Source organism: Mya arenaria, chromosome 7 (genome assembly GCF_026914265.1).
Source record: "Mya arenaria isolate MELC-2E11 chromosome 7, ASM2691426v1".
In the NCBI taxonomy this organism is placed as follows: Eukaryota; Metazoa; Mollusca; class Bivalvia; order Myida; family Myidae; genus Mya; species Mya arenaria.
The window spans coordinates 59,600,921-59,625,736 of NC_069128.1; the positions used below are offsets into that span (position 1 = coordinate 59,600,921).

General features: G+C 41.5%; 1 protein-coding gene across 1 annotated transcript in view; it reads right to left on the reverse strand.

Moving 5' to 3' along the window:
• Positions 1-1,369: 1,369 nt before the first annotated feature.
• Positions 1,370-24,816, reverse strand: part of LOC128241298 (uncharacterized) — a 43,020-nt gene continuing 19,573 nt past the window's right edge. Inside the window, exons 13-46 of the mRNA XM_052958234.1 lie at positions 24,134-24,283; positions 23,271-23,366; positions 22,412-22,616; positions 21,982-22,156; positions 21,205-21,379; positions 20,856-20,915; positions 19,575-19,769; positions 19,072-19,269; positions 18,263-18,424; positions 17,847-18,025; positions 17,463-17,618; positions 17,075-17,233; positions 16,685-16,876; positions 15,981-16,149; positions 15,692-15,805; positions 15,268-15,431; positions 14,877-15,033; positions 14,458-14,571; positions 14,106-14,207; positions 13,524-13,625; positions 13,065-13,202; positions 12,328-12,465; positions 11,726-11,893; positions 10,627-10,791; positions 9,826-10,344; positions 9,120-9,655; positions 7,604-7,742; positions 7,176-7,228; positions 6,323-6,578; positions 5,914-6,133; positions 5,513-5,690; positions 3,518-3,620; positions 3,183-3,262; positions 1,370-1,776 (exon numbers count right to left, since the gene is read on the reverse strand). Coding sequence (XP_052814194.1) covers positions 1,705-1,776; positions 3,183-3,262; positions 3,518-3,620; positions 5,513-5,690; positions 5,914-6,133; positions 6,323-6,578; positions 7,176-7,228; positions 7,604-7,742; positions 9,120-9,655; positions 9,826-10,344; positions 10,627-10,791; positions 11,726-11,893; positions 12,328-12,465; positions 13,065-13,202; positions 13,524-13,625; positions 14,106-14,207; positions 14,458-14,571; positions 14,877-15,033; positions 15,268-15,431; positions 15,692-15,805; positions 15,981-16,149; positions 16,685-16,876; positions 17,075-17,233; positions 17,463-17,618; positions 17,847-18,025; positions 18,263-18,424; positions 19,072-19,269; positions 19,575-19,769; positions 20,856-20,915; positions 21,205-21,379; positions 21,982-22,156; positions 22,412-22,616; positions 23,271-23,366; positions 24,134-24,283 — 5,789 coding nt within the window. The 3' untranslated portion in view covers positions 1,370-1,704. The remainder of the gene's footprint in view (positions 1,777-3,182; positions 3,263-3,517; positions 3,621-5,512; positions 5,691-5,913; positions 6,134-6,322; positions 6,579-7,175; positions 7,229-7,603; positions 7,743-9,119; positions 9,656-9,825; positions 10,345-10,626; positions 10,792-11,725; positions 11,894-12,327; positions 12,466-13,064; positions 13,203-13,523; positions 13,626-14,105; positions 14,208-14,457; positions 14,572-14,876; positions 15,034-15,267; positions 15,432-15,691; positions 15,806-15,980; positions 16,150-16,684; positions 16,877-17,074; positions 17,234-17,462; positions 17,619-17,846; positions 18,026-18,262; positions 18,425-19,071; positions 19,270-19,574; positions 19,770-20,855; positions 20,916-21,204; positions 21,380-21,981; positions 22,157-22,411; positions 22,617-23,270; positions 23,367-24,133; positions 24,284-24,816) is intronic.

Here is a 24,816-nt window from a genome sequence, read left to right on the forward strand (position 1 = left end):
TGGAAACCTTTTTTCTATGGCTGACTGGTAACATGTTTTAAAAGCTGGCTGGAAACCCTTTTTTATATCTGGCTGGAAACATCTTTAAATGTCTACCTGGGGACCTAGTTTATGGCAAACATGTTTTAATGGCTTGCTGGAAACGAGTTTGAAAAGCTGGCCCGAAACCTGTTTCAATGACTGGCTTGATACTTGCTTTAATGGCTAGCAGGAAACCTGTTTTTATAGCTGGCTGGAAACCTGTTTAAATTGCTGGCTGGTTTTAAGGCTGGCTGGAAACATGCTGGAAACCAGAATTAATGGCTGACTGGATACCTTCTTTAATGGATGACTTGAAATCTGTTTTAATGGCTTGCTGAAAACCAGTTATAGTGACTTTAAGTGGTGAACAATAATATTCGATCTGCTGGCGAGCGATTCATGCGGAGAGCACGGGGCTCCCTATTGGGATGAAGATATATTGTATGCAGCCGATGGAGACCAGCGATGTGGTAGATGGGAGCCCTTTCTTTTGTAAAAAATAATGTCGGCCCTGTGGAACCATCCAGATTTCATCTATCGGTTTCCACAGCATTCAGGTTTGAAAGTAGCGTATACTCTACCAACCTGTGCGGGTAAATTACCCTCTTTGGCATCAACACTTTCAGTTTAGGTCACACATGGAGAATAATGCAACCATATTGGTGCGGGCATTATAAGCTCGAATTGAAGACGTCGCTTGTGCCAAGTTATTTCCATATTCTTACAATAAAGTGGGCACCAAAGTAGCAATCTGACATTTGACACATACACAATCGGACATCTGATATTTGATTCCTATATTTAGCCTAGATCTTGAAGGTATTTGTGGCCTTGACCTTGAAGGCATGTAGCTGAAAAATACACTAGATGCACATCGTCTTCATGTGGTGTTTTTGTGAAGTTTTTTTGAAATCCTTTGATGAGTTTTAGTCAGTTGTTGGGATCTCTCCAGACCTATTAACGGAATTTCGAAAAGACGGATACACGAACAAAACACTGCATTCTTGCCCTTCCAGGACAATAAGAAAAGGCATCGTCAAAATGACCGGAAGCGGATGGTTGTTAGTCGGGAGGCCAAATAGTAAAGGGAAGGATAATAAGAGCGACACAGAGCGAGTGTCCTCGCCCGGCTGCTTTGAACATATGCATTTTGTCGCCAACATCACATGAACCATGTTTCTAATATATTAAACAGTTTGTGAGCTACGGTCAAGGTCAAAGAGATTTCACTCATCCTACGAAACCAACGACACGACAGACACCGACACAAAGGCTTTGACCATGTTTCGACTATTTTATGTCGAAAAACAGACGGACTAAAATGACTAGATCCATAACGACTACAACAAATATTCTGTATTTTTATTTTGTATACATATCAAACACTCGAAATCAGCTCAGTAGAAAATGCTAAAGCTTTGTTGTCAACAAGATTCTCTCTAACAATAAATAGCTACGACTAGTTATTTACATTTGAGATTACGTTTCTAAGATTTTAATAAACTTATCTCAGCAAAACTTTACAGTCATGTCTCTCTATCTCAAACTACAAACTTAATAATGATATGTGCATAATAAGGAAATACAACGCAACAATATTAAAGATGCACCTTGCGAGTGTTTCGCAAAATTTGTCCTTTTCACAACACACTCACATATATACATATAAATGTTTGTCAGTAATTACTTCTTTTTCTGTAAAACCTGATCTCTAAGAGCTTGAATTTCGGGCGTCAAACATTTGTAGACAGTCAACTGAAAGAAATAAGAATCCAGTTGTTGTTATCAATATTGAAACGAAATAGAACGGAAGTAACCAGGAATTGCAGCGAAGTTACCAGGAATAACAGGGAAGTTACCAGGAATAGCAGAGAAGTACAATAATTACAGAGGAAGTTACCAGGATTGGCAGGGGAGTTACCAGGTATTTCAGAGAAGTATCAGGATTGGCAGGGATGTTACCAGGAAAAGGCAGGGAATGTACCAGGAATAAGCAGGGAAGTAACCAGGAATAGCAGGGAAGTAACCAGGAATAGCAGGGAAGTTACCAGGAATAGCAAGGAAGTTACCAAGATTGGCAGGGATGTTACCAGGAATTTCAGAAAAGTATCAGGATTGGCATAGATGATACAAGGAATAGCAGGGAAGTTACCAGGAATATCAGGGATGATACCAGGAATAGCAGGGAAGTGACCAAAATTGGCAAGGAAGTTACTAGAAATAGCAGGGAATAACAGGGATGATATCGGGCATAGCAGGGAAGTTGTCAGAAATATCAGGGACGTTACCAGGAATAGCAGGGAAGTTACCAGGAAGATGAGGGAATAACAGGGAAGATACCAGGGAATATCCAGGAATAACAGGGAAGTTACCAGGATTATCACCAGGAGTAGCAGGGTAGTTACAGAAATAACAGCATAGTTACCAGGATCGGCAGAAAAGTTACCAGAAATAACAGGGAAATTACCAGGTATGGTAAGGAAGTTACCAGGAATGGCAAAAAAGTTACCATGAACGGCAGGAAAGTAACCAGGAGTAGCAGGAACTTTTCAGGAATAATACCAAGAATAGAAGGGAGGTTACCAAGAATAGCAGGGAAGTTACCAAGAATAGCACCAGGAATAGTAGACCAAAATAGACCGATACTTTACCAGAAATAACAGGGAAGTTACCAGGATAGCACCAGGAATATCAGGAAAATTACCAGAAAAAAACACGAGGAGTAGGAGGGAAGTCATCAGGAGTTGCAATGAAGCTACAAGGAGTAGCATGGAAGTTAGCAGGAGTTGCAAGGAAGCTACCAGGAGTAGCAGGGAAGTTATCAGAAGTTGCAAGAAAGCTACCAGGAGTAGCAGGGAAGTCATCAGGAGTTGCAAGGAAGCTACCAGGAGTAGCAGGGAAGTTAACAGGAGTTGCAAGGAAGCAACCAGAAGTAACAGGGAATTTGGCAGACGTTGCAAGGAAGCTACCAGGAGTAGCAGGGAAGTTAGCAGGAGTTTATAATATAGCCACAACCACATGAATAGAGTCATGTTCATCAGTTTCGTATGAAATATGCTTTTCATAAAACAAAGCTAAACTTCTTTAAAGGAACACACACATAAACAAGATTACGCGCCATAAACCCTCCTCCTACAATGTAAGTAAAATCTGTCACTTACGTCATCGATTTCACCATGGAAACTCTGGAAGCCCTCGCATGATCCTACCAGCAGCCCCGCCTGTCGCCGCTCTACGTTTCCTGGAGATGAAAGAATATTCAACATATAAATGGAATGGAAAATTACTAATACATATGTACGTCAAAAATATTTTTTCAACCTTGACATTTGCAGAAATTATTAACACTAGTTTTCTTTTGATTGTTGCGCACTGCTTGTACATGTTAAAATATGAAAAAAATAACATTGGAAAATGAATATTAAACACAATTGAAATCAAGCTTTGTAAAGGAAATATTTTAAGGATCATGTCTCAATTAAACTGTACAGCGAACCTTTAAGGTTGACGGACGACCGGTGGAAACCCTTCCAGTTCTCCACGATGCCTGTTAACGTCTGACCGTCGTACACGAGCGTGACGTCATTCCAACCTTCAACCTGTGAACATGACGTCACACAATAAATTGCTTTACTCTATGAATAGCTGTTGAAATATCAAATGGACAATTAATACAACATGTAAAATGACATCAAATAAAAAGATAGCATTGATATAAAAACCATTGACAGTGATGGCAGGGGCACACTGAGAACGCCCCATATCATTGATTGTGACCATTGGCAATGATGGCAAGGGACCACTGTGAACCTCCTTAGCAATGATTGTGACCATTGACAATAATGGCAAGTTGACCAATTTGAACGCCCCATAGCATTGATTGTGACCATTGACAATGATGGCAGGGGGACCACTGTGAACGCCCCATAGCATTGATTGTGACCGTTGACAATACTGGCAGGGTGACCACTATGAACGCCCCATAGCATTGATTGTGACCATTGACCATGATGGCAGGGGGAACACTGTAAACGCCCCATAGCATTGATTGTGACCATTGACAATGATTGCTGGGGGACAACTGTAACCGCCCCATAGCATTGATTGTGACCATTGATAATGATGGCAGGGGAGCCACTGTGAACTCCCCATATCATTGATTGTGATCATTGACAATGATGGCAGTGGGACTACTGTGAACGCCCCATAGCATTGATTGTGACCATTGACAATGATGGCAGGGGGGCCACTGTGAACGATCCATATCATTGATTGTGATCATTGACAATGATGGCAGGAGGGCCATTGTGAACGCCCCATATCATTGATTGTGATCATTGACAATGACGGCAGGGGGATCACTGTGAACCCCAATAGCATTGATTGTGACCATTGACAATGATGGCAGGGGGACCACTGTGAACCCCAATAGCATTGCTTGTGACCATTAACAATGATGGCAGGGGGGGCACTGTGAACGACCCATATCATTGATTGTAATCATTGAAAATGATGGCAGGGTGCCACTATGAACGCCCCATGACATTGATTGTGACCATTAACAATGATGGCAGGGGGGGCACTGTGAACACTCAAAGGATTGATTGTGATCATTGACAATGATGGCAGGGGGACCACTGTGAACGTCCCATAGCATTGTTTGTGATCATTGACAATGACGGCAGGGGGACCACTGTGAACGCCCCATAGCATTGATTGTGACCGTTGACAATACAGGCAGGGTGACCACAATGAACGCCCCATAGCAATGATTGTGACCATTGACCATGATGGCAGGGGGACCACTGTAAACGCCCCATAGCATTGATTTTGACCATTGAAAATGATTGCAGGGGGACAAATGTAAACGCCCTATAGCATTGATTGTGACCATTGATAATGATGGCAGGGGAGCCACTGTGAACTCCCCATATCATTGATTGTGAGCATTGACAATGATGGCAGTGGGACTACTGTGAACGCCCCATAGCATTGATTGTGACCATTGGCAATGATGGCAGGGGGGCCACTGTGAACGATCCATATCATTGATTGTGATCATTGACAATGATGGCAGGAGGGCCACTGTGAACGCCCCATATCATTGATTGTGATCATTGACAATGATGGCAGGGGGGGCACTGTGAACCCCAATAGCATTGATTGTGACCATTGAAATCAATGGCAGGGGGACCACAGAGAACGCCCCATAGCATTTATTGTGACCATTGACAATATTAATGACAAGTGAACCACTGTGAACGCGCTATAGCATTGCTTGTGACCATTGGCAGAAATAGGAATTCAATGTTTTCAATGATAACAATAATTTCAGAGCTTCGGTTTCTTAAAGAATTACAACAGGTCGTAAGTAGAACACATATTTAGTTGCTTCTACATTTTGCATGCCGGATGACACTTAAATGTTTAATATGATTTGAAAAAGAAATTTTACAGCTAGAAATACCAAAAATACCGGGAACACACTTACCGCAGGGACGTTGATGACAGCAGGCTCGTTATTGTACGTCTTGATGGCGAATTTGACGTCGTTGTTGTTGGCGACCACCATGATGGACGGACGGCCGGCCTGGCCCTGACAGTTTGTCACCAGAGCCTGGTACGCCGAGCGGTTGGTGCTTTTAGCTTGGCGCCTTCTCCGAGTAGACCTAAGATGGTTAAACGTAATTATAATAATGATTCGAAACAACAGTATTGTGGATTTCAACCTTTTATACAGAACGCTGAACATATTTTAGACTTGACATCAAAATTTAAGTCTCGTCTCAAAGATAATAATTACAGAAGTTAGGGTTTAAAATTTGACGTGATTAAGATATTTACTATACAATTTCACAAACAATAATGAGCTTAAATAAGAAGTACACCCACCTTTTTCTCCTCTTGCCCGTGACCCCGTCCCACAAGTTTTCTGATACCATGAACGGAAGTAGGTCGTTGGATGCACCCCATCCACCCGACGCCCCTCCACCCATAGAACCACCTTGGCCCCCGCTGAAAAAGCCTCCCTGTGTACTTCCACCGGAAGTTGCACTTCCACTTGAAGTTGCTCCGCCAGCGGATGAAGAGGTGCCGAAGAACTCACCGCCGACTTAGAACAGATTATATATTGATATGATAAAACAGGGACAAATAATACAGGTACCTTAGCTTTAAAAGTATTTAATTGTATACCTAAACAAATTATTTTGTATTTAAATCAACCCTCTCATTTTGATTAACTAATATATTTTAGCACTTAATGAAGGCCAATTTTAAAATCATAGCATTAAGAACATACCCGCCGTTCCACCGGTAAACTGCCCCGTCTCCGCCGGCTGCACGCGAACCGAATGCCGGATAATATTCTTTCCTTCTGTACCGCCCAGTCCCAGAGACGCTAGGCTGACCCCACCGTCAGGGTTGAAATTGACGTCACCCGCTGGAAGTCGCTTAACATTGGTGTCGATGATGCGACGGACGCCGCCACCGGAACCGACAACTTTCCCCATCTGCGTGAAATCGCCGCCCGACATTCCAGATACGTCGGTTAAAATCTGAGTGATGTATTAGAGTATGCATGACTGTTAGAAAAGCAATTAATTACATAAGATAACAATAACTCCAAGTATACTTACAAATTTCCGTACGGAGTTATCTGTCCCCGTTGTAAATATCCGGATGTTAATACCGAAAATAGAGTGCTCAATATTTAATAAAAGGTGAATGAAAGAGAAGAAATGGGTGGTCTTTTTGCATAGAGATTAACATAATTTGACACTGTATTGCAAAAAAGATAGTTTTCAGTGTAAAAATTGGAAAAATCATTGCCTGTGGAACTATGTATTATTGGTTGTCTGTAAACTTATTCCGTCTTGACCTCAGGGTCATGTATTACTACACAATTTTGTGAGACACAGCGTTAATCAACCCTATGTTTTCTTGCGATTAAATTTTGTGTCTTGGGTTATTCTACAGCAGCCAGTTACTTATTTTTCAATTTGGACTGTTTCAAAGTGAAAAGCCAGGTTAGTGTATCAATAAAACATATAGCAAAAATAACTTTGGCCAGAACTAGGAATCTGTTTAGTTTAGCGGGGAACGTTTCAGTTAATAGCAGAACGTTTTACCAAAATATAACTATATGTACTTACGCCGGTTCCCTGCATAGATGCCCTGCCCCCGAAGCCACCCGACCGACCGCGATCTGGAGAATGTAATAATGCATTTAGCCTAACGTTCGTACACATATTACCATTATTGCAAAGGCGTAATTTAAAAACAACATCAAACAGTAAGAGTACTTTATAGCATGGTAATCTTTTCAAGCACAAAGCTACGCTGTACACAACTTTCATCTCAAGACAGAGTGTTGATATCAAAACAACATGTAATTTAAAGGTTAAAACGTGTGTCAATGTTGTTGGTCCAGTATTAAGTTGTTAACGAGCATTGAATTTGTTCCCGAATACACAACGCCGCAATATATCTTCTAGGCGTAACGGCCACAGAGCTACAATTCATGAGTGGTTGGATAAACATGTACATATTTTTTGGTGTGGTGGAGAGGTTTCCTACTCACTCATGACTGTGGCGCCGTTGATAAAGCTCCCATCTCCGGGTACATGCAGTCCGAGGAACTTCCCTTCCTCGTGCTTGCTCACACCCGGTGCAGACGCACCCCGGGGCGCGGACCGGTTAACGATACCTGTGCCCGTGCCCTGAAAGTAAAAGGAAACCGCATCATAGCATCACCTTAACATGGCAGTAAACGCTAGATTTTTTTAATTTATGAATGAACAGCACAATTATGGCAGTAAACGCTAGATTTTTTTTTAATTTATGAATGAACAGCACAATTTTTGTTTAATTTACGAATATAACAACACAACAAGTTATACAGTCAAAACTTGACTGAAAAAATATCATAAAAGTATCATTAAAATACATGCAGCCGATTGTATTCTTTGGATTGGTTAGAAGTTTGAAGAAATGTTTATTGATTGGTCAATATGTATCCAATAATTATATTGGTGTTATATATTGGTGTTATACATTCATGATTAGTGTTGACGTCCACATCCCAGTTTCTCGAACATTCTCACGTTCTCATCCAACTGAGTTAAAAAATATACATTTTAAAATCATTGGAATTAGTTTTTGAGTAATGAAGTACATTCGAGAAACTGGCGCCAGGGGCCTGGTTTCAATAAGATATTTTAGTCGTTAACTTTACGCTGCTTAAGAGCTCGGGGATACACTTAAAGTAACGGGTAGAATCAAAGTAACGGGTAGAATCTTTGAGATAAATTTCTTAATGATAGTTTTATTGAAACGCAATTTTCGCCCAAAACGGGGTTCCGCCTGGAAATTTACAATCTTAAGCCTTTCGTTTTTTATTGAAACGGGGCCCTAGCCAATAAAGATCTTAATTATTATTTTATGTGTGCTCATGTTATCAGATTTAAAGGCTTTAATACACATAATGCATTTTTAACAAAAAAATTAAGTTCCCATGCATTTGTTTTTCTGTACAGTAAACACTATAATAAAAACAGCCATACAACCAGATTGATATTAATGTTTTATTATATTATTAAATTTATTTTATTACATTCAAGTAGTATTGAGTAAATGTTTTAAATAAATGCACACATACAGTCAAACCCCGTTGGCTCGAACTCTCAAGGACCGGCCAAACTATTTCGAGTCTGGGGAAATTCGAGCCAAGCGGGAACGACGAGTTTCAGTAAAAAGAAATCGGTGCTTTAAATCCAATTCGAGCCAGCGAGAGAATCGAGCCAAGCGATTTCGAGCCAACGGATTTCGACTGTAGCAATAATCTGGCATGCTGTCCCTCGTCTCATGTAGAGACGTGTGCATGTTTGCAATGTGACCGATGATTTGTTAAATAAATAGATTTCAGTTATTATATATATATTCGAACGAGCAAGAAATGCAATAACTGATCAAACTGTGTAAATGTTATGCAGGAACAAGCATAAAATAGTTGGTATCTAAAGTAACTGTTAACCACATAGAACAGTACATTGCGCAATTTCCATTGTACATGCATCAGTGCGCGGTGACTTCACTACCTGTACAGTTGTCTCCACCTTGACCACGCGCCCGGTGCTGGACCTACCGCTAGGGAGCGGCAGCCCCTGGGACGTCTGACGGACACTAAACGACTGACCACCGCCACTGCTTGACACTGTCTTACCGCCCGGCGCGTTTCCGTTGATGGTGAAAGTTCCCGCACTTCCCATGCTGTTTGCGGTTTTGACTTCGGCGGTACTGACTACGTTACTCGACGGTCCGGAGAGTGTGAACCTTGCTTCCTGTGTCGATTGAACCGGGCCGGTCTGAACGGAAATGGTGCCCTGGGGAGATAACCCCGTTGCGCTGGCGTCTTGCGTGTTAACGGAAGCCAACATAGAAGCGGCGTTTGCGTTTTTGTTATCAGAGATTTGTGTATTTATAGCTTGCGAAGCGTCAGTGTTAACTGTGGACGCCTGCTGGTTGCCTACCGTGCCAGAAGCTGAACGCTCCACTGTGAACGATCCAGAAGTTCCAGATAACCCTGCGCCCGCCGCCCCAAGTCCGCCTGCGATGCCGGTAGGAAGATTTTCCACTGTGAAGTAAAGTATAACGATATCATGAAGTAATAACTGTAGCGAGTTACCAGAATCAGGACTCTATCAAATAACGCACCTTATCCTTAAAATAATTCAAAGGAAACGTTGAACAGGCTTATCGGATATAGCTAGAGATGTAACCCTTATACCGACACCTGATATTTACCAGTAAATTGTCCACCCACAACACGACCGCCGGAGAGGGTGTTGGTGACCTGCGGCCTCTGGTTCTCAATCCGCTCCTGGACCGTCCATTTAGAGCCACCTCCAGCGGCAACACCTCTATTTGATCCGCCGCTCGCAGCTGCACCGCCGGTCAGACCGCCGGTCCATTGAGAGTCACCAACCGTCCAGTCACCGGAAGTACCACCAACCATTGAGCCGCCAGACAGGTCGCCCGTCCAGCCTCCGGAAGTACCCTCACCCGTGGACACTCCAGATAGATCGCCTGTCCAGCCACCGGAAGCGCCGCCACCCATTGAGCCTCCGGACAGACCGCCCGTCCAACCACCGGAGGCGCCGCCACCCATTGAGCCTCCGGACAGACCGCCCGTCCAACCACCGGAAGCGCCGCCACCCATTGAGCCTCCGGACAGACCGCCCGTCCAACCACTGGAAGCGTCGCCAGTCATGGAACCTCCAGAAAGTCCACCCGTCCAGCCGGCCGTTCCACCCGTTTGTCCACCTGGCGAACATTGGGTAATTTTATACAGAATAAACTATACAATATATATAATGATAAAACGTTTTCTCGCATTTTTTTAAAAATTTATATCCGCTCAAAACGAAATAAGGAACGCTTAATCAAACATCAAATTTGGTACTGTCGTAATTAACGATGCACTGATTTACTAAATACCACGAGCACCATGCGATATTGTAGATTTTAATATCATTTGAATATGTTATTGTTATTACAGTGTCAATACGGACAAAGGTACTGTTGGACTAAATTAAAACTACATACCTGTAAATGAACTTCCTCCTGACGAAAATAACCCAGCTGTGTCGATTCCCAAACTTCCGGATTGTTGTTGTTGTTGCTGCTGTTTGGTCATCTGGTCCTTTAGCTGTTTGAGCAGGCCGCTCATGAGGGAGGCGTCAAACTTGGAGCCGCCAGATCCCGTACCACCTGGCGTACAAAAATGGAGGGGAAGCATGAAACAGGAACATCTCCAAAATCAGTATTTTTCTGGTTTGTTAGGCTTCTTAATTTATTGTGTTAAACATGGAAATACGCTTCTGTAAATTCAAGATAATGTAGTTGAGTAACATTGTCAGACATTGATAATTCAGGGTAAATGACATTAAAGCACACTATTTCAATGTCCTATAAACTCTTAAGTGAATTGACAGATTTACTCGTGATATAACACTGATTTCTATTGTTTAACGAACACAATAAATGAAATGCAAGTTCCACTTGTGTTCCAAAAACAAGATAAGAAAAAGGGTTCAGTTTCTTACAGAAAATGGTTTGAAGGCATCCATTATGTATTCGATAGTTACACAATCCCGTGCAGGAATACAAACAATGCGGTGTAAGTGTAAACAATAAAACAAGTATATGCAGCATGTTCAGCATGGTCAGCAAGATTGCTTGAAATCACAAATCATTCAGCTTCAAAACCTACAGAGATGGAAAGTTCCAAATAGTCTGATATGTTTCTTTGAATCACTGTCATGTGTTAATAAAAACACATGTAATACTTCCGAACAGGTGTTGTATGCTCCAACTCTCATTTTGCCAGTGTTTTTGACGAATATAGGAATACATATCAGGTTTAGTAATACCTCTTGAACACTTCTCAACAACCTTCTACCTAATGGTAAAAAGTGTCCATATTATTTCATTTTTCATCGAGAGCTATGCATCAATAATGGTTTTAATGTCTTAACTTATTATTATAAAATGTTTCTCAAACATTTCTTAAAGGATTCATATTTTGTTACTTTATACGTGCAGCTAATGGGCCTTTAAGAGTTATCAGTCTTACAAATCACTTTGCTCTGATCGTATGCAAACTTCACTTTCACGTCTTAATGTCTGTCTGGACCTCACTGACCTGTCGAGCTTGTCCAGTAGAGACTGTTGGCAGTGTTGGCAGCACCAGAGTTCCCGCTGGTGCCCGAGGTCACGCCGGTACCGGAAGACCCACCGAAACCCGCCTGCAGCTGACGCAACATGGCGTCTAGGTCCGTCGTGTTTAAGCCCGTTCCCGACATAGTACCGCCTGAAATATGACCTTGGTATGTCACCGGAGTGGATAAATGCACCCGTTATATGGTCCATATGTAGTTTCACAATCCAGAAGGTGATAAGGGTTATTGTGCAAAAATAGGGTTCGGTTTTTTCTCGGGTCTAAAATTTCAACATCATATACTATCTCTATGTACGCGAGACTTTCCCTAGCCTTATACACCATAATACTCGATATTTTTTAGAAAAGTAGTAAAAAAAAACGACTTCGATAGAGGAGAGGCTAAGTAGCCTAAACTTCAAAAGAGGTTCTATCAAAAGCAACAGGTTCAAACGCCAATCAAACACAACTACACAGGACAATTATTATTTCACATACATGAACATATCGTTATTATTCAATGCTGGAGTGCGTACACTAAGTGTTAACTTAGACCCAATCTTAACTCCCAGTAAGCCGGACGTTACCTCCGATTGTGCCTCCGGATGATGTGAACTCCCCCGATATATTGAAATACCCGGTGCCGCCCTGGTTAGCCCGCGCCATCTCCTCCATGAGCGCCTTCACCTGGGCGCCGTCAAGACCTGCCAGGTCAGCGTTAATGCCTACATGGAGTGGGAATAATTATATCTTGGAACAAGGTCAATGTAACATACGAGTTCATATGAAATTATATGTAACATGTTCTCTAAGCGACGTAAAGTCCTGTTAGATCAGTGTCGACGCCTACACGGCGTGAAGGTAATATTTAACAACACGCTCAAAGTCAAATCGAAGTTTTAAGGACACACCTGTGAATATAAAACAAGAACGAGGACTGTCCGGAACTTATCTGTGAATGTTAAAACACGAACGAGGACTGTCCGGAACTTATCTGTGAATGTTATAACACGAACGAGGACTGTCCGGAACAGATAGATATATTTATTTCAGAAATAAAAATGTACATAACATGGCATTTAAATACATGATAAAAGTACAAATAAATAAATGCATCCATGTTAAAACCACATTATATTGCTAAGGATAACTGAAAAAAGAGATTAAAAATCCCTTATTTCCATTTCCATAAGAACTTACCTGTGAATGTTATAACAACAACGAGGACTTTCCGGAACTTACCTGTGAATTTAGAACCAGATAGAAGATTGCACGGCGCAAACCTGTGAATATTAAACAAGAACAATGACAGTCCGGAACTTACCTGTATATGTTGTACCGGAGGGAGAGAACCCAGCCGAAACGTCGAAGGAGTTGGCGCTCGTCCCGGAGTTACCGCCTTTGGCAGCCATCTCCGTCATCATTTTCTGGAGATCTAGCATGGTGAGCGTTCCCGCGCCGCCTGGTGATTCCGGAGAAAATCAAAGCCGTGAATGATTTAGGTACATTAAAATAAAGCACTTTAATGTATGTTCTGAGTTTAACGTGGAACGCGAATATGAGCGAATTTTCGAGTTAATGTCTAAAAATTGGTATACGAATAGAAGAGCATATTCCAAGTTAGGGACTGTTTTTACTTTTTCAATATTAAATTAAAGCAAAAACGTAATTTTAACGTGGTACATTTTTGTATGTGTTTAAGGTCTATTAAAAGGTCCATATATATAATATCCTATAATCAGAATGGCTTTTGCAAATGGTATCGAGTGATAGCGACATTTACCTGTGGTGCTGGAGCTCATTCCAGAGTTACCGCCCGTAGCAGCTCTTTCCATCTCCGTCATCATTTTCTGGAAATCAAGCATGCTCAGAGTGCCCGCGCCGCCTGGGAAAGAAAATAGCGTTAAACAAAGGATTTGATAGTATGAACTGAAATTAAGAGTAGATTTTTTTTATCGCAAACTCATTGACTGACTATATAATAGGATAGTTTCTTGGCCGTCAATTTCCTTTCGTTCATTTGAGATAACTGACCCAACACCCTACAAAAAATGTAGCCGCTATGATTTATATAAACCTTTATTGTCATTTCATCTCTACTACTGTCTCCATTGCTTGCTAAACCACATGCCCATGACCATGGTGTCAATCTTGGTAGACTGCTCCATACCACGACTACTTCCTTTCTATTACCCACAGCTCCTGCCCTCCCCAGCCCCAAGCCTCCCCCAGCCCCCCAAGCCCCATTCCTAATTCCAGGGTTGTACCTGTAAGGCTGCAACACATAGATACTCTAACATACGACACTTGACGTAACCATCGTTAAACAGACTACATATTTCTCAAATACTGCTTCTTGTTTTACCTGCGGTGCTTGAGGTCATCCCGGAGTTACCACCCGTTGCCGCTCCCTCCATCCCAGTTATCATATTCTGGAGGTCCAGCAAGGTCAGCGATCCCGCGCCGCCTGGTTTTGGAATGAAATATCGATGTGTTTGCAATACAAATACAGAGTTTTGAACCAAAACAACAGCATCTAAATTAAAAGGTCCGCTGTCAAAAAGTAAGAATGGCTTTTGCAAAGAGTAACCCAGTTGGAAACACCTATTTTAAAACCATGGCAACTAGTCTGAATGGTCCCTGAGCGCCTAAATCACTGTTATTTTACATCGCTTTATCGAGACTACGGCCTTCCCTTTCCCCATCGCGAGGTATACCTGTGGCGCTGGTGTTCAATGTACCGTCCCTGGCCGCTAGCGTCAGTCGCCTTCCTAGCTCCCGCATCATCCCCTCCAAACTGCTTCCGTTACCTTGGCCACCACTACTTCCGCCTGGAAGGGAGGAAACCGAGCTTATGCCAGCGTTTGCGTGTGGAAGAGCATTTACTAAAGTAAATATCAGTCTCATGTAACTTCTTTGCTTTTTTATCGTTTTTAAAATAGAATATCATACAAGCACACTATTAAAAGTGAGCTGTACTGATTTCTAGTCAGAAACGTTTTAAAACTTTCCTAACAAAGTTCTGCTTTTTCAGTCGAAAACAAAAAAACACAAAACCGTCTAATGTCTTTTGAAAACAATGCCATTAAATAATGAATGAAACATTAATTAATCGCCATTAAAAGTGATTCTCTACCGGAAGAGGCGCCCCACTCCCAGGAGGCTCCGCCGTTGGCACCGCCTCCAAGATTAAGGTTGTTAAGGAGTCCCTCAAGCGCGCGCTGGTTTGCATCCCGCGTTGCGCTGCCGGAAGCTCCCTGAGTCGTCCATTGCCACGTGCCAGAAGTCGAATTCTGATGTAAATTGTATGCCAGAGTTATCTCAAACTCATTAATGAGGAATGACGGTTACAGAAGCGTTATATCTAACCAATATAAGATATTGCCGTTAGCTTTGTAAAACCTGACTCAATCTTAATTAACTCAAAATATAAGAAACCAGATAATTTTTCGCCAGTTTACATATATAGTTTATACGCATTTAAAATGAATTTTAAACAGAAAACTAGAACATCAGATCACCCAAACCTGGTTGTTCATCAACATCTGTACGATATCTTTCCACGTGAGACTACCGGTGCCGGTACTTCCTGTAACAGATCCATTTCCGGTCGTGGACTGGTTTCCAGTTCCCGTAAGCGGACTCTGGGAGCCCCGTGCGTCCCACTGCCAGGAATTGACACCGCCCACACCTGGCAAGGAGATGGCATAATGTCTTATCAGTCTATGATTTCAGAACCCGATTTATTATGTAATTCGATATTAGATATGATAACGCTAATTGAATTTACTTTCTATTTTTACTTATTTCCTCATTAAAGAAGAAAAACCCACACAACTTCACCGTTTCGTTCAAGTTTATATCCAATAGCGCCTCCTTACCTACCGGCTGGACAACTGACTTACAGTGTAAGTTACAGCCCTCCAACAGTCGCTCTTTCGAGTCTCTCACCTCCTTGCTGTGACAGCTGTCCGCCCGCCGTGTTGACGGAAGATTCCGTGTGGAGGTGCAACCCACCATGGACGCCGCCGCTCGCATCAACTGCAGCATAACGCTCCCATTGACCTGGAAATGGACACGAATGACATATAATGAATAATCATATGCGTTAATAACTATTTCGGCAAATAAATGACGAGATTCAATCATTAAATCAAGTTTATTTCACAGATGCGTATACAGAACAATCCCTAAATTTTACACGACTGCAACCCTAACTCCATCATCTATACCCACTCACCTGTCTGCGCGTTAAAATGCCAGTCAGAGGTGGTGGCGGTTCCGCCTATGTTGAGCAGGTTCGCCCCGGTCCCGAAGCCAGTTGGGCCGCTTGGCGCGCGACCGGAAATCTGAATGCGGATCCACCGACCCGTCCGTCCGTCCCAGATCCACTCACCTGACCCTGTCATCTGCGGGGAAGAATGTACGCATGAACAAAAATGAAATAAATGCATATACCATGTATGCCTGTTTGGTTGGTCGTGTTTCAAGAAACATGAGCCCTTGTTTACGAAATGTCTCAGGTCTGAGTTAAAACTCAAGACTCAAAATTGCCAAAATATAATCCTCATTTTACTTATAGCCTTACAGAATAGTGAATATTGTTAGTACATATTTTTCACATTCAAAGTGTTCAAATTATATGCACATAATTTGTAATATGTATTTGCAAAAAGTGTTTTTTGATTTAAAGTATTTGCTTTTCCGATGCTGGGTCTAGAACCAGTCTGAAACTATTTGTCGACTTGGGCCTTGGCATTGGATTGGGTTAGCATGCTTGGGCTTTCCCATGATTATGCAATAAAACTATGTACATGTATGACAAACTACGGCCTGTATATATGTTACCTCGTAACGCGATGTGTGTTTTAATTATCATATATACATGTATTGACAATACATTCTAATGATGTACGTTTTGTAAGTCAGGAGTAGATGGCTTACCTCTGCGGTGGAGCCGGCGACAGTGGAGGGAGTTGTTGTCTGCTCCCCGCGCAATCGTCGGACGATTTCCTCCCAGTTGACAAGGCCGCGCATGGACCGCAGTAGCGTGAGAATGTTCCGCAGTCCCGTCGCCGAGCTCCGGTCCACGTCCACTCCACCATTCATTCGCGCGCGCATTTTCTCCAGAAGAACCTTAATGTATATAGGGAACAAGTATAAATCATCTCCATAAGTATTTGATCGCTTAAATCACAACCAACTCTAACGTCCTGTTATGTACACTTGATTCCCATAAAAAGGTAGCATGTTCGGCGCCAGGGAATATTTGGCATCAGTATAAAACATGGCGATTAATGGAACTTCAAAATAACATATTAAGGTATCATATACCTTGAACTCGGCGAATGCTTCCGGTGTGCTGAGCACACGGACGACCTGGTGGGAGTCACTGGTTCCCGGCTTGAATCCGAGCGTGCCCAGGAAGATGTAGAAGGTCCGTGACTGGCCGAACTCCTTCAGCAGCCGCTGCCAGTCATCCAGGGTTCGCACCTGGGGAAAAACAGCGAAATTACTGTTTTTTTGTCCTATTTAGTGACGTCATTTTATTGAATAGGTAAACAGTTGAGAAATACGACCGTTGTTGAGGAATATGACCGGATGGACGGAAAAAAATGGGATTCATATAAAAAACAACAACACCCCCACCCACAACAACAACATCAACAACAAAAACATAAACAGCATGTACTGAAATATTATTTTTGAATTGTAAGATTACCTGTCTTAGCTGATCCCAGAGGCGCCAGTCCATGTCAGTCATGTGATGATCTGTGACGATCTGGGACAAGTCGCCCTCCACGCCATAGTCCACCGGAAGTCTTCCGTAGTCAACCCGCTGGTCGCTGTACGCCATCCGGAATTTGAACTTGATCACCTGCGTTTCAAAGAATCAGTCATATAGAAAGTAAGGGAAAAAAGTCATTCGAAATAAACGTGAAAAATCAACATTTCTCTTTTACTAAGTCTACGAATGGATTACCAAGCCCGACAATAAACACTTAGAACGCACTTTAACTTAGTCAACGTAAACTGAAGAAATGTTACATCGAATATACCACTTCCATTATTTTTTTAAAAGTAGTTCCCATATTGAATTGATTACCAGTTGATTGCCCCAGTCTGCGTTTGCGAAGCGCCAAAGGTTCATGTTGCTGTTTCCGTTAAAATACGCGGTGCCGAGGTCCGTCCGTCGTACACCGTTCACCCCCACGTTAGCACCCAGCAGGGACTTGTCTTCAAGGTCAAGGTTAAACGGGAATGAGGCCAAGGGCTGGCATAGCACTGAAAAAGTAGCGAAAAATAAGAATAGATTTAATTCATACCAGGAACTGTCCCCTTATAACAGTAATTTCATCAGATCGAAATGTTTGCATAGACTACTAAAATTAGATACGAGCTTATAGGAAGTATGGCTAGTGTCGTACGATGTAAATGTTTTTTATGCCATTTTAAAGATATTCAATAATGCAATCAGTCAGACTTCGTTAATAATTTCTGAAGTTTTTCGAGTGGACGTACACTCGGGGTTTGCTGGTTGCAGTCCGGAGAGGCCGAAGTCACATTCGCACTTGTTTTCGTAAAATACCGTGCCCGCCGGACATGGCCGAACCACCTCGCCTCTTCCGTACACGATCTCGATATAGTACCGCTTGTCCCAATGGGGTTTCCGGTCACATGTCGCTGAAAATATGAAAATGGGGGTAACAAACATGGTTGATAAAACATAATTATACACGATTGCCATAACAGTGGCATGTACATTCAAAACAGGTATATACATATATGAACTACTGACATCAAGTATTCACGTGTACGCGTGCATTACAAATTATTTGTTAGTGAAATCGTCGTACACAAGTGTGCATACAGCCTTTTGCGTGTTTGTTGGTTATGGTTTCTGATATCTGCTTCAAAACGGATAAAGAATAGGTTGAACCCGATTTATTTTTGACATCCTTATGAGTACGGGATATTTCACAAAATGCTTTTCATAATAAGGCCTAGAAAATGGGCTTGTTTCGCGTTAAACGACAGTCCCCATTGCTTTTCGAATTAGAAACAAAGTTAAAACAAGTGATCCAAAACGATCCAATAAAAACATCAATGTAAATCTGACAGTAAATTAGACGAATTAGTATAATTCGGAGGTAGTTAGCTTTGAAAAAAAGAAAAGAAAACAAAACGTACCTCGCAACCCATTTGTGATCAGGCCTTTTACCAGAATAAAACGATATTTGGCCTATTAGAACTCTTCGGTAATTGTTTTACTTCTGTACCCATCTTTATAATTTGTATGACAATATTCGTAAATCTGCATGTCTACGTACGTTGCAGGGCGGTGCCGTGTTTGGGCGGACAGTCCTCCACGCACGAGGCAGTCTCCAGGCAACCAAGTCCCTCCACGTACGCACTTCCGGTAGGACAGCAATGGCCCACGCTGAATCCGTCGATACACTTCCAGTAGCCACGGCAACCGTACTCCGGGATTCCATATGTGAAGCCGGAGTCCGCGTACACACACGGATCTGGTATGGGGTTGAGATTTAACGTGAAAAATGAGATGTCTGATTACATTAAATAATTAAAAACACCGGCCTTGCATGAACGTATGAAGTTCATGCATTTTTATTTCTTCAAGTAGACACTAACTTTAGTGATTATACAATTGAAATTAAGTATTTGCTCTGTACAAGTCGAACAAGATAAAGATTCCCTTTGTTTAATATCTAGAAAAATATTATATGGTTATATTAATAAGCAATCAGTTATTATTTTATAATAATGCAATTCATATTTTAAATAAAATGCAATGCTTTTAACGTCCGCCTACCTGCCGTGCACCTGACGAGGAATGAAGGCCTGCACGTGATTGCGTCTGCGTCCCAGTACTGCCCGAACGGGCACGAGCGCACGAGCGCTCTGACGTCCATTCCGTCCCTCCAGCACTGCACATACTTGGTACAGTCTCCGGGAAGTGGAGTAAACCCGACACCGCGGTCCACGAGGCAACCTGCACATAGATCACCTGTGTAGGGGGAGAAATACACTCTCTGTGGTTAGTATTGGTTCCCGGCACCACACATATATAATACACATACACATACATATACACATGCAATAATTCATTCATTTCAAGAGCTTTTACGGTTGACATATAAACTAATCAAATAATGATAACGCCCGTTCATTTCACGAGTGTGTCGAAGATGACCGCGCAGGTAAGGTTGTCATAGTATACTAATCAGTTCACGAGATTGTGGATTGTCATACTTGAATAATGAAATAAAACAGGCAGGCCGAATAAAAAAAAAATCGCTAATCTTTGAATGGTTGACGTCTAGTCGTATAGAGACAAAATAATGACTGGATATGCTTCAATACATTACGCAAAGAACGTATATTTACTTCACAGATGTTTAATTGTTTTAGGAAGAACTTCATATAATCATATAACATTCTAATATTTAATCGTAAAAAGTATATATCATGCTATACGTATGCTGATAACATGTAATATATTTCACTATATAGTTTACAAAATCTCTTCAGACGTTTTTTATATTTGAAAAAGTGCATGGTACTATTAACCCGTATAAAAGAACACATACACGAACAACACACAATTCCACACAGTCAGTACATTGTGAGAACATGATTATAAAAAACAAGGTCAACACAGATGATAGCTGAACCTCACCATGCATGTATGTGCTTATAGAATTATCATTCATTTTGTATATTGTTTATGAAGTGTTTATGTTTTAACAGACATGGTGTTAATGACACGTTATTATATTGATATGTTTTGTATATGGTATATATACTTCCCACCAAATTATACCGTTTGAACATATCCCGTGGAATAAAAACACAATTAAATAAAATACATGTAAAACTTCAATGTTATTTAACACATATAAATTTCAAAGATTCTACAGCTATTCAATTTCTAAGGGAAAAACTGAACAATCTACGTGAAAATCAAGTTTATGTTTTAAAACAGTAAACTACACATGTAGAATATCTATTTAGAAATGCAAGACAGCGAAAATAGTTTGAGTTTGGTAACGGTAACAAGATACTTGTATCAAGCTAAGGAAGTATAGCGTACCTGGTGCCGGGGTGGTGGTGGGCAGTTGCGTGGTCGTTGATGTTGTTGTTCTCCGCATCACTGAAAATATCATGGCGCTTTTAACATTGTGTATACATATAACAACTACTAGAAATAGGAACCTAGTTTTATTGTTGCACGGTGTGTCTAGGTGTCCGATCAAGCCCGAACTTATCGAAACATCGGATGGCATACCCCACCAAAAACATCTTAAGTTACAAGGGAAAACATTTCACGAGCAAAAGTGCTGAGTTCATCTAACTAACAGTTAAGAGAAGTGAAGTTTAGAAAACGTTGATGTTGAGATATTAAGTTTTAATTTCAAAAGGAAATGTAAGACTTCGCTTACGTTCGCAGACAAGTCCCTGGAGGCGACGCAGCTGCCCAAATGAGCTGTCGAAGGAGGGTGTTGTGATGGTTAGGCCCGGCCTGGTCGCCATGGAGTCCAGCTCCATCCGGCTAACTCGCGGCCCGACACCAAAAGCGACGATGTCCACACCCTGGTTCTTCAGCTTCGCGGCCTCCTGTAATGATAAAAATAATCAAAACCGTATTTAACAAATATCATTTTCACCACCAAGACATACAGGGTAATTGTTTGTTTATCGTAATATCGCCATAGGTTTCGCCGAGTGAGCATTCATTGCAATCATAAATTGAAACAAACAATTGTTATGTTTATGTTGCTAAAAAGGATATAAAATGACAGTGTATTGTAGTTTTTCAGAAAAACAGGCCAATTTCAATGCAAATTTAACGCCATTTCGGAAATGATGTAGTTGAATTAATGCCACAGCCCTGCGCTCGTTGAAAGTGGGCTTAACTTTCAAGTATTGGAAAATATCAAAGCGATATTTTTGCTGTATGAGACAGAAATATCATTTGATTTTCGCTGATAAATTTCAACAAATCGCCGTAAAGCATAACATAAAGCATGTTTCTTTCTTTAAGGTATCCACTTCGCATGTCATGTGTCGGCCATGAAGCGCAACTGGCCGTCATATCAGTCTGCTCCCTGGTCATCTCTGGTGTGCGTGCGCGCGTGCGTGCGTGCGTGTGTGTGTGGGGCTGCCTATCAGTTTTTACAATCCCGAACTTTGCATAGCCCTTTCACCACCCGCCTTACCCTCTGCGTATCGGCCATGGAGCGCGACTGGCCGTCCGTCAGGTACACCAGTATTTTCTGACTGCCGGGACGGCCCTGATTGGTAAATGCCTCGTGCACCTTTCGCAGCCCGCTCACAGTGTCCATGTCCCCAGCAGGGTGGACCAGGCTCTGGATAGCACTCCGTAAATACGCCCTTCAATACACAAAACATTGATAAATTATTGAGACATTTTCACGAGGAAGAATGAGGCACATCCTGTATTTAATGCTAGTGTCTCCTTTAGAAAGAACAGACAAAGGCAAAAAATAAGCAAAATGGCGACTGTCGTTTGATCAACTCTAGCATTGATGTTTACATAAACTAAAGGAATACTGTTTCTAACAATCTGCTTAAAGCTTATGAATTTAACATTTTATTTTATACAACATGGGAATATTATATATTTACTTAGTCTTGAACGGCGAGATCCCGATCGCGTCCGGTCGTGTAGAGTCCGAGACGACGACACCCACGTGCACGTATTGGCGCTGCACGTGCACGGCTTCTAGAAAGTTCGACACGAGGTGCGTGTTCATCATCCAGTCGTACGGCGCCATTGTACGCGTGCCCTCCACAAGGAACATGACGTCAGCCTCCGTCATACTCTCTTGGCCTGGAGGATAACAATTTAGAAGTAATTTTATATTGTCGTTATTTCTTTGTCACGAAGGAGGATACATTATCTGACAATGTAGACTCGTACAGGAGTTGTGGAAATCATTAAATACCCAATTCCTTTCCATGACTAACCCTATGTGTCTTAATATAACCCCAACCCTAACCCTAACCTTTAATTTAAGATGTTATGCTGTCGACACAAATGGAATATTGATTGTCGATCGTGCTGTTGAAATACTTCATATAGCATGGGGCTCGGAAATATTACTCCTACGATTGCTGGTTTGTATAACGTACTAAGGTTGTACGGAGGTTAACGATACAAAATCTAAAATGATATTGCATTTATGAACGACATGTTAAAAATCCACGAACAAAATATGGCATGTGTTATAAGAAAGAATTAACATACGATACACCTACAAGGATGGTTTTATTTATTTTCCTGTTTCTTTTTACCACCATATTTTTGTAGAATTAAAAAGAAGAAAAACAGGTTCACTTGGAACAATTGTTGAAACAGTTGTCCCATTGAACAGTTTCATTCCCTAGCACTAACAGCACTGAGAGTTCATGTTAAACATGTTACTTTATGATTGCATAATGAATAGTGATGTACAATTAATAATAACAAAAGCAGACAACTTACATGGATAGAGCGGGAACATTCTTGGGGTCGTCATCTGTGTTGTCGTCGTAGTCGGCATTGTAGTCGTCGTCGGCGCAATCGTCGTTGTCTGCACCACTGAAAAACAGGAAAAGTGTGTGTTTTACATCGTCGGTACCGATGGTAAACATTTTGTTATCACTGCAGGACATGAAATATCCAGTGCCGACGACATCCGACGATGGTTAAGTCAGGTTTTCAAATTTATTATTTATATAAGATGTCTGATTAACAGTAATGTTAAAACTTGATGCCTGTTGACCTATATAAAGAATCATGTGAAAGAGTGTAATGTGTAGAAGAAGAATATGCAAATTATGCACTGACAAAAATAGTGCAACACGCTGTTTTGACCATTAAACATGGACATATCTGCCATTTCATTTCCCATTGCAGATATAACAAAGAACACACATATGAACTGCCTAGACTTAATCTGTAATGTATTTTTGGATGATACCAAAGCGGCATTTTTTTTCGATTAAAGAAAAATACAACATGCTATTCAGCATAGGATGACTAAGAACAGTGTACACTTTCAAAAACAGGAATATTATCTATATGTTCTATAAAACGTTTTTACTTCAAAGTTATATTTGTGAAAGACTTGAACTTACTAGTAGAACCCAAATCAACATAGAATTACCATCCCAAAAAAGATAAGATTAAGTTGGCTTGTAAATACTGATATTTAGAGCCAAGATTATTTTCATATCACATAAATAAACAAATCATACTAGCCCTATATGTATCTATAATCAGTGATGAACGGGGACTTAGGCATTAGTAACAGAGATCGGGGGGTCTCCCATGAACAACAGATAGCTGTTTTCCGAAACACTCACCTTGACAGATGCTATCCCTGAGTTTACCGATGATCTTCATGAGGGAGGCGAAGTCTGGGGCGTTATACACTAAGCTATTGGAGCTCGCTATATGGTTCAGTTCGTCTTCATAGGTGTCAGCACCAACTCCCACCGCCATCATCGTAACGCCTGAATTTGGAGTTAACAACAGTCATCGTAAAGCCTGAATGTAGAGTTAACAACAGGCATCGTAACGCCTGAATGCAGAGTTAACAACAGGCATAGTAACGCCTGAATGTAGAGTTAACAACAGGCATCGTAACGCCTTAATGTAGAGTTAACAACAGGCATCGTAACGCCTGAATGAAGAGTTAACAACAGGCATCGTAACGCCTGAATGTAGAGTTAACAACAGCCAGCGTAACGCCTGAATGTAGTGTTAACAACAGTCATCGTTACGCCTGAATGTAGTGTTAACAACAGTCATCGTTACGCCTGAATGTAGAGTTAACAACAGTCATCGTAACGCCTGAATGTAGAGTTAACAACAGGCATCGTAACGCCTGAATGTAGAGTTAACAACAGTCTTCGTAAAGCCTGAATGTAGAGTTAACAACAGTCATCGTAACGCCTGAATGTAGAGTTAACAACAGTCATCGTAACGCCTGAATGTAGAGTTAACAACAGGCATCGTAACGCCTGAATGTAGAGTTAACAACAGG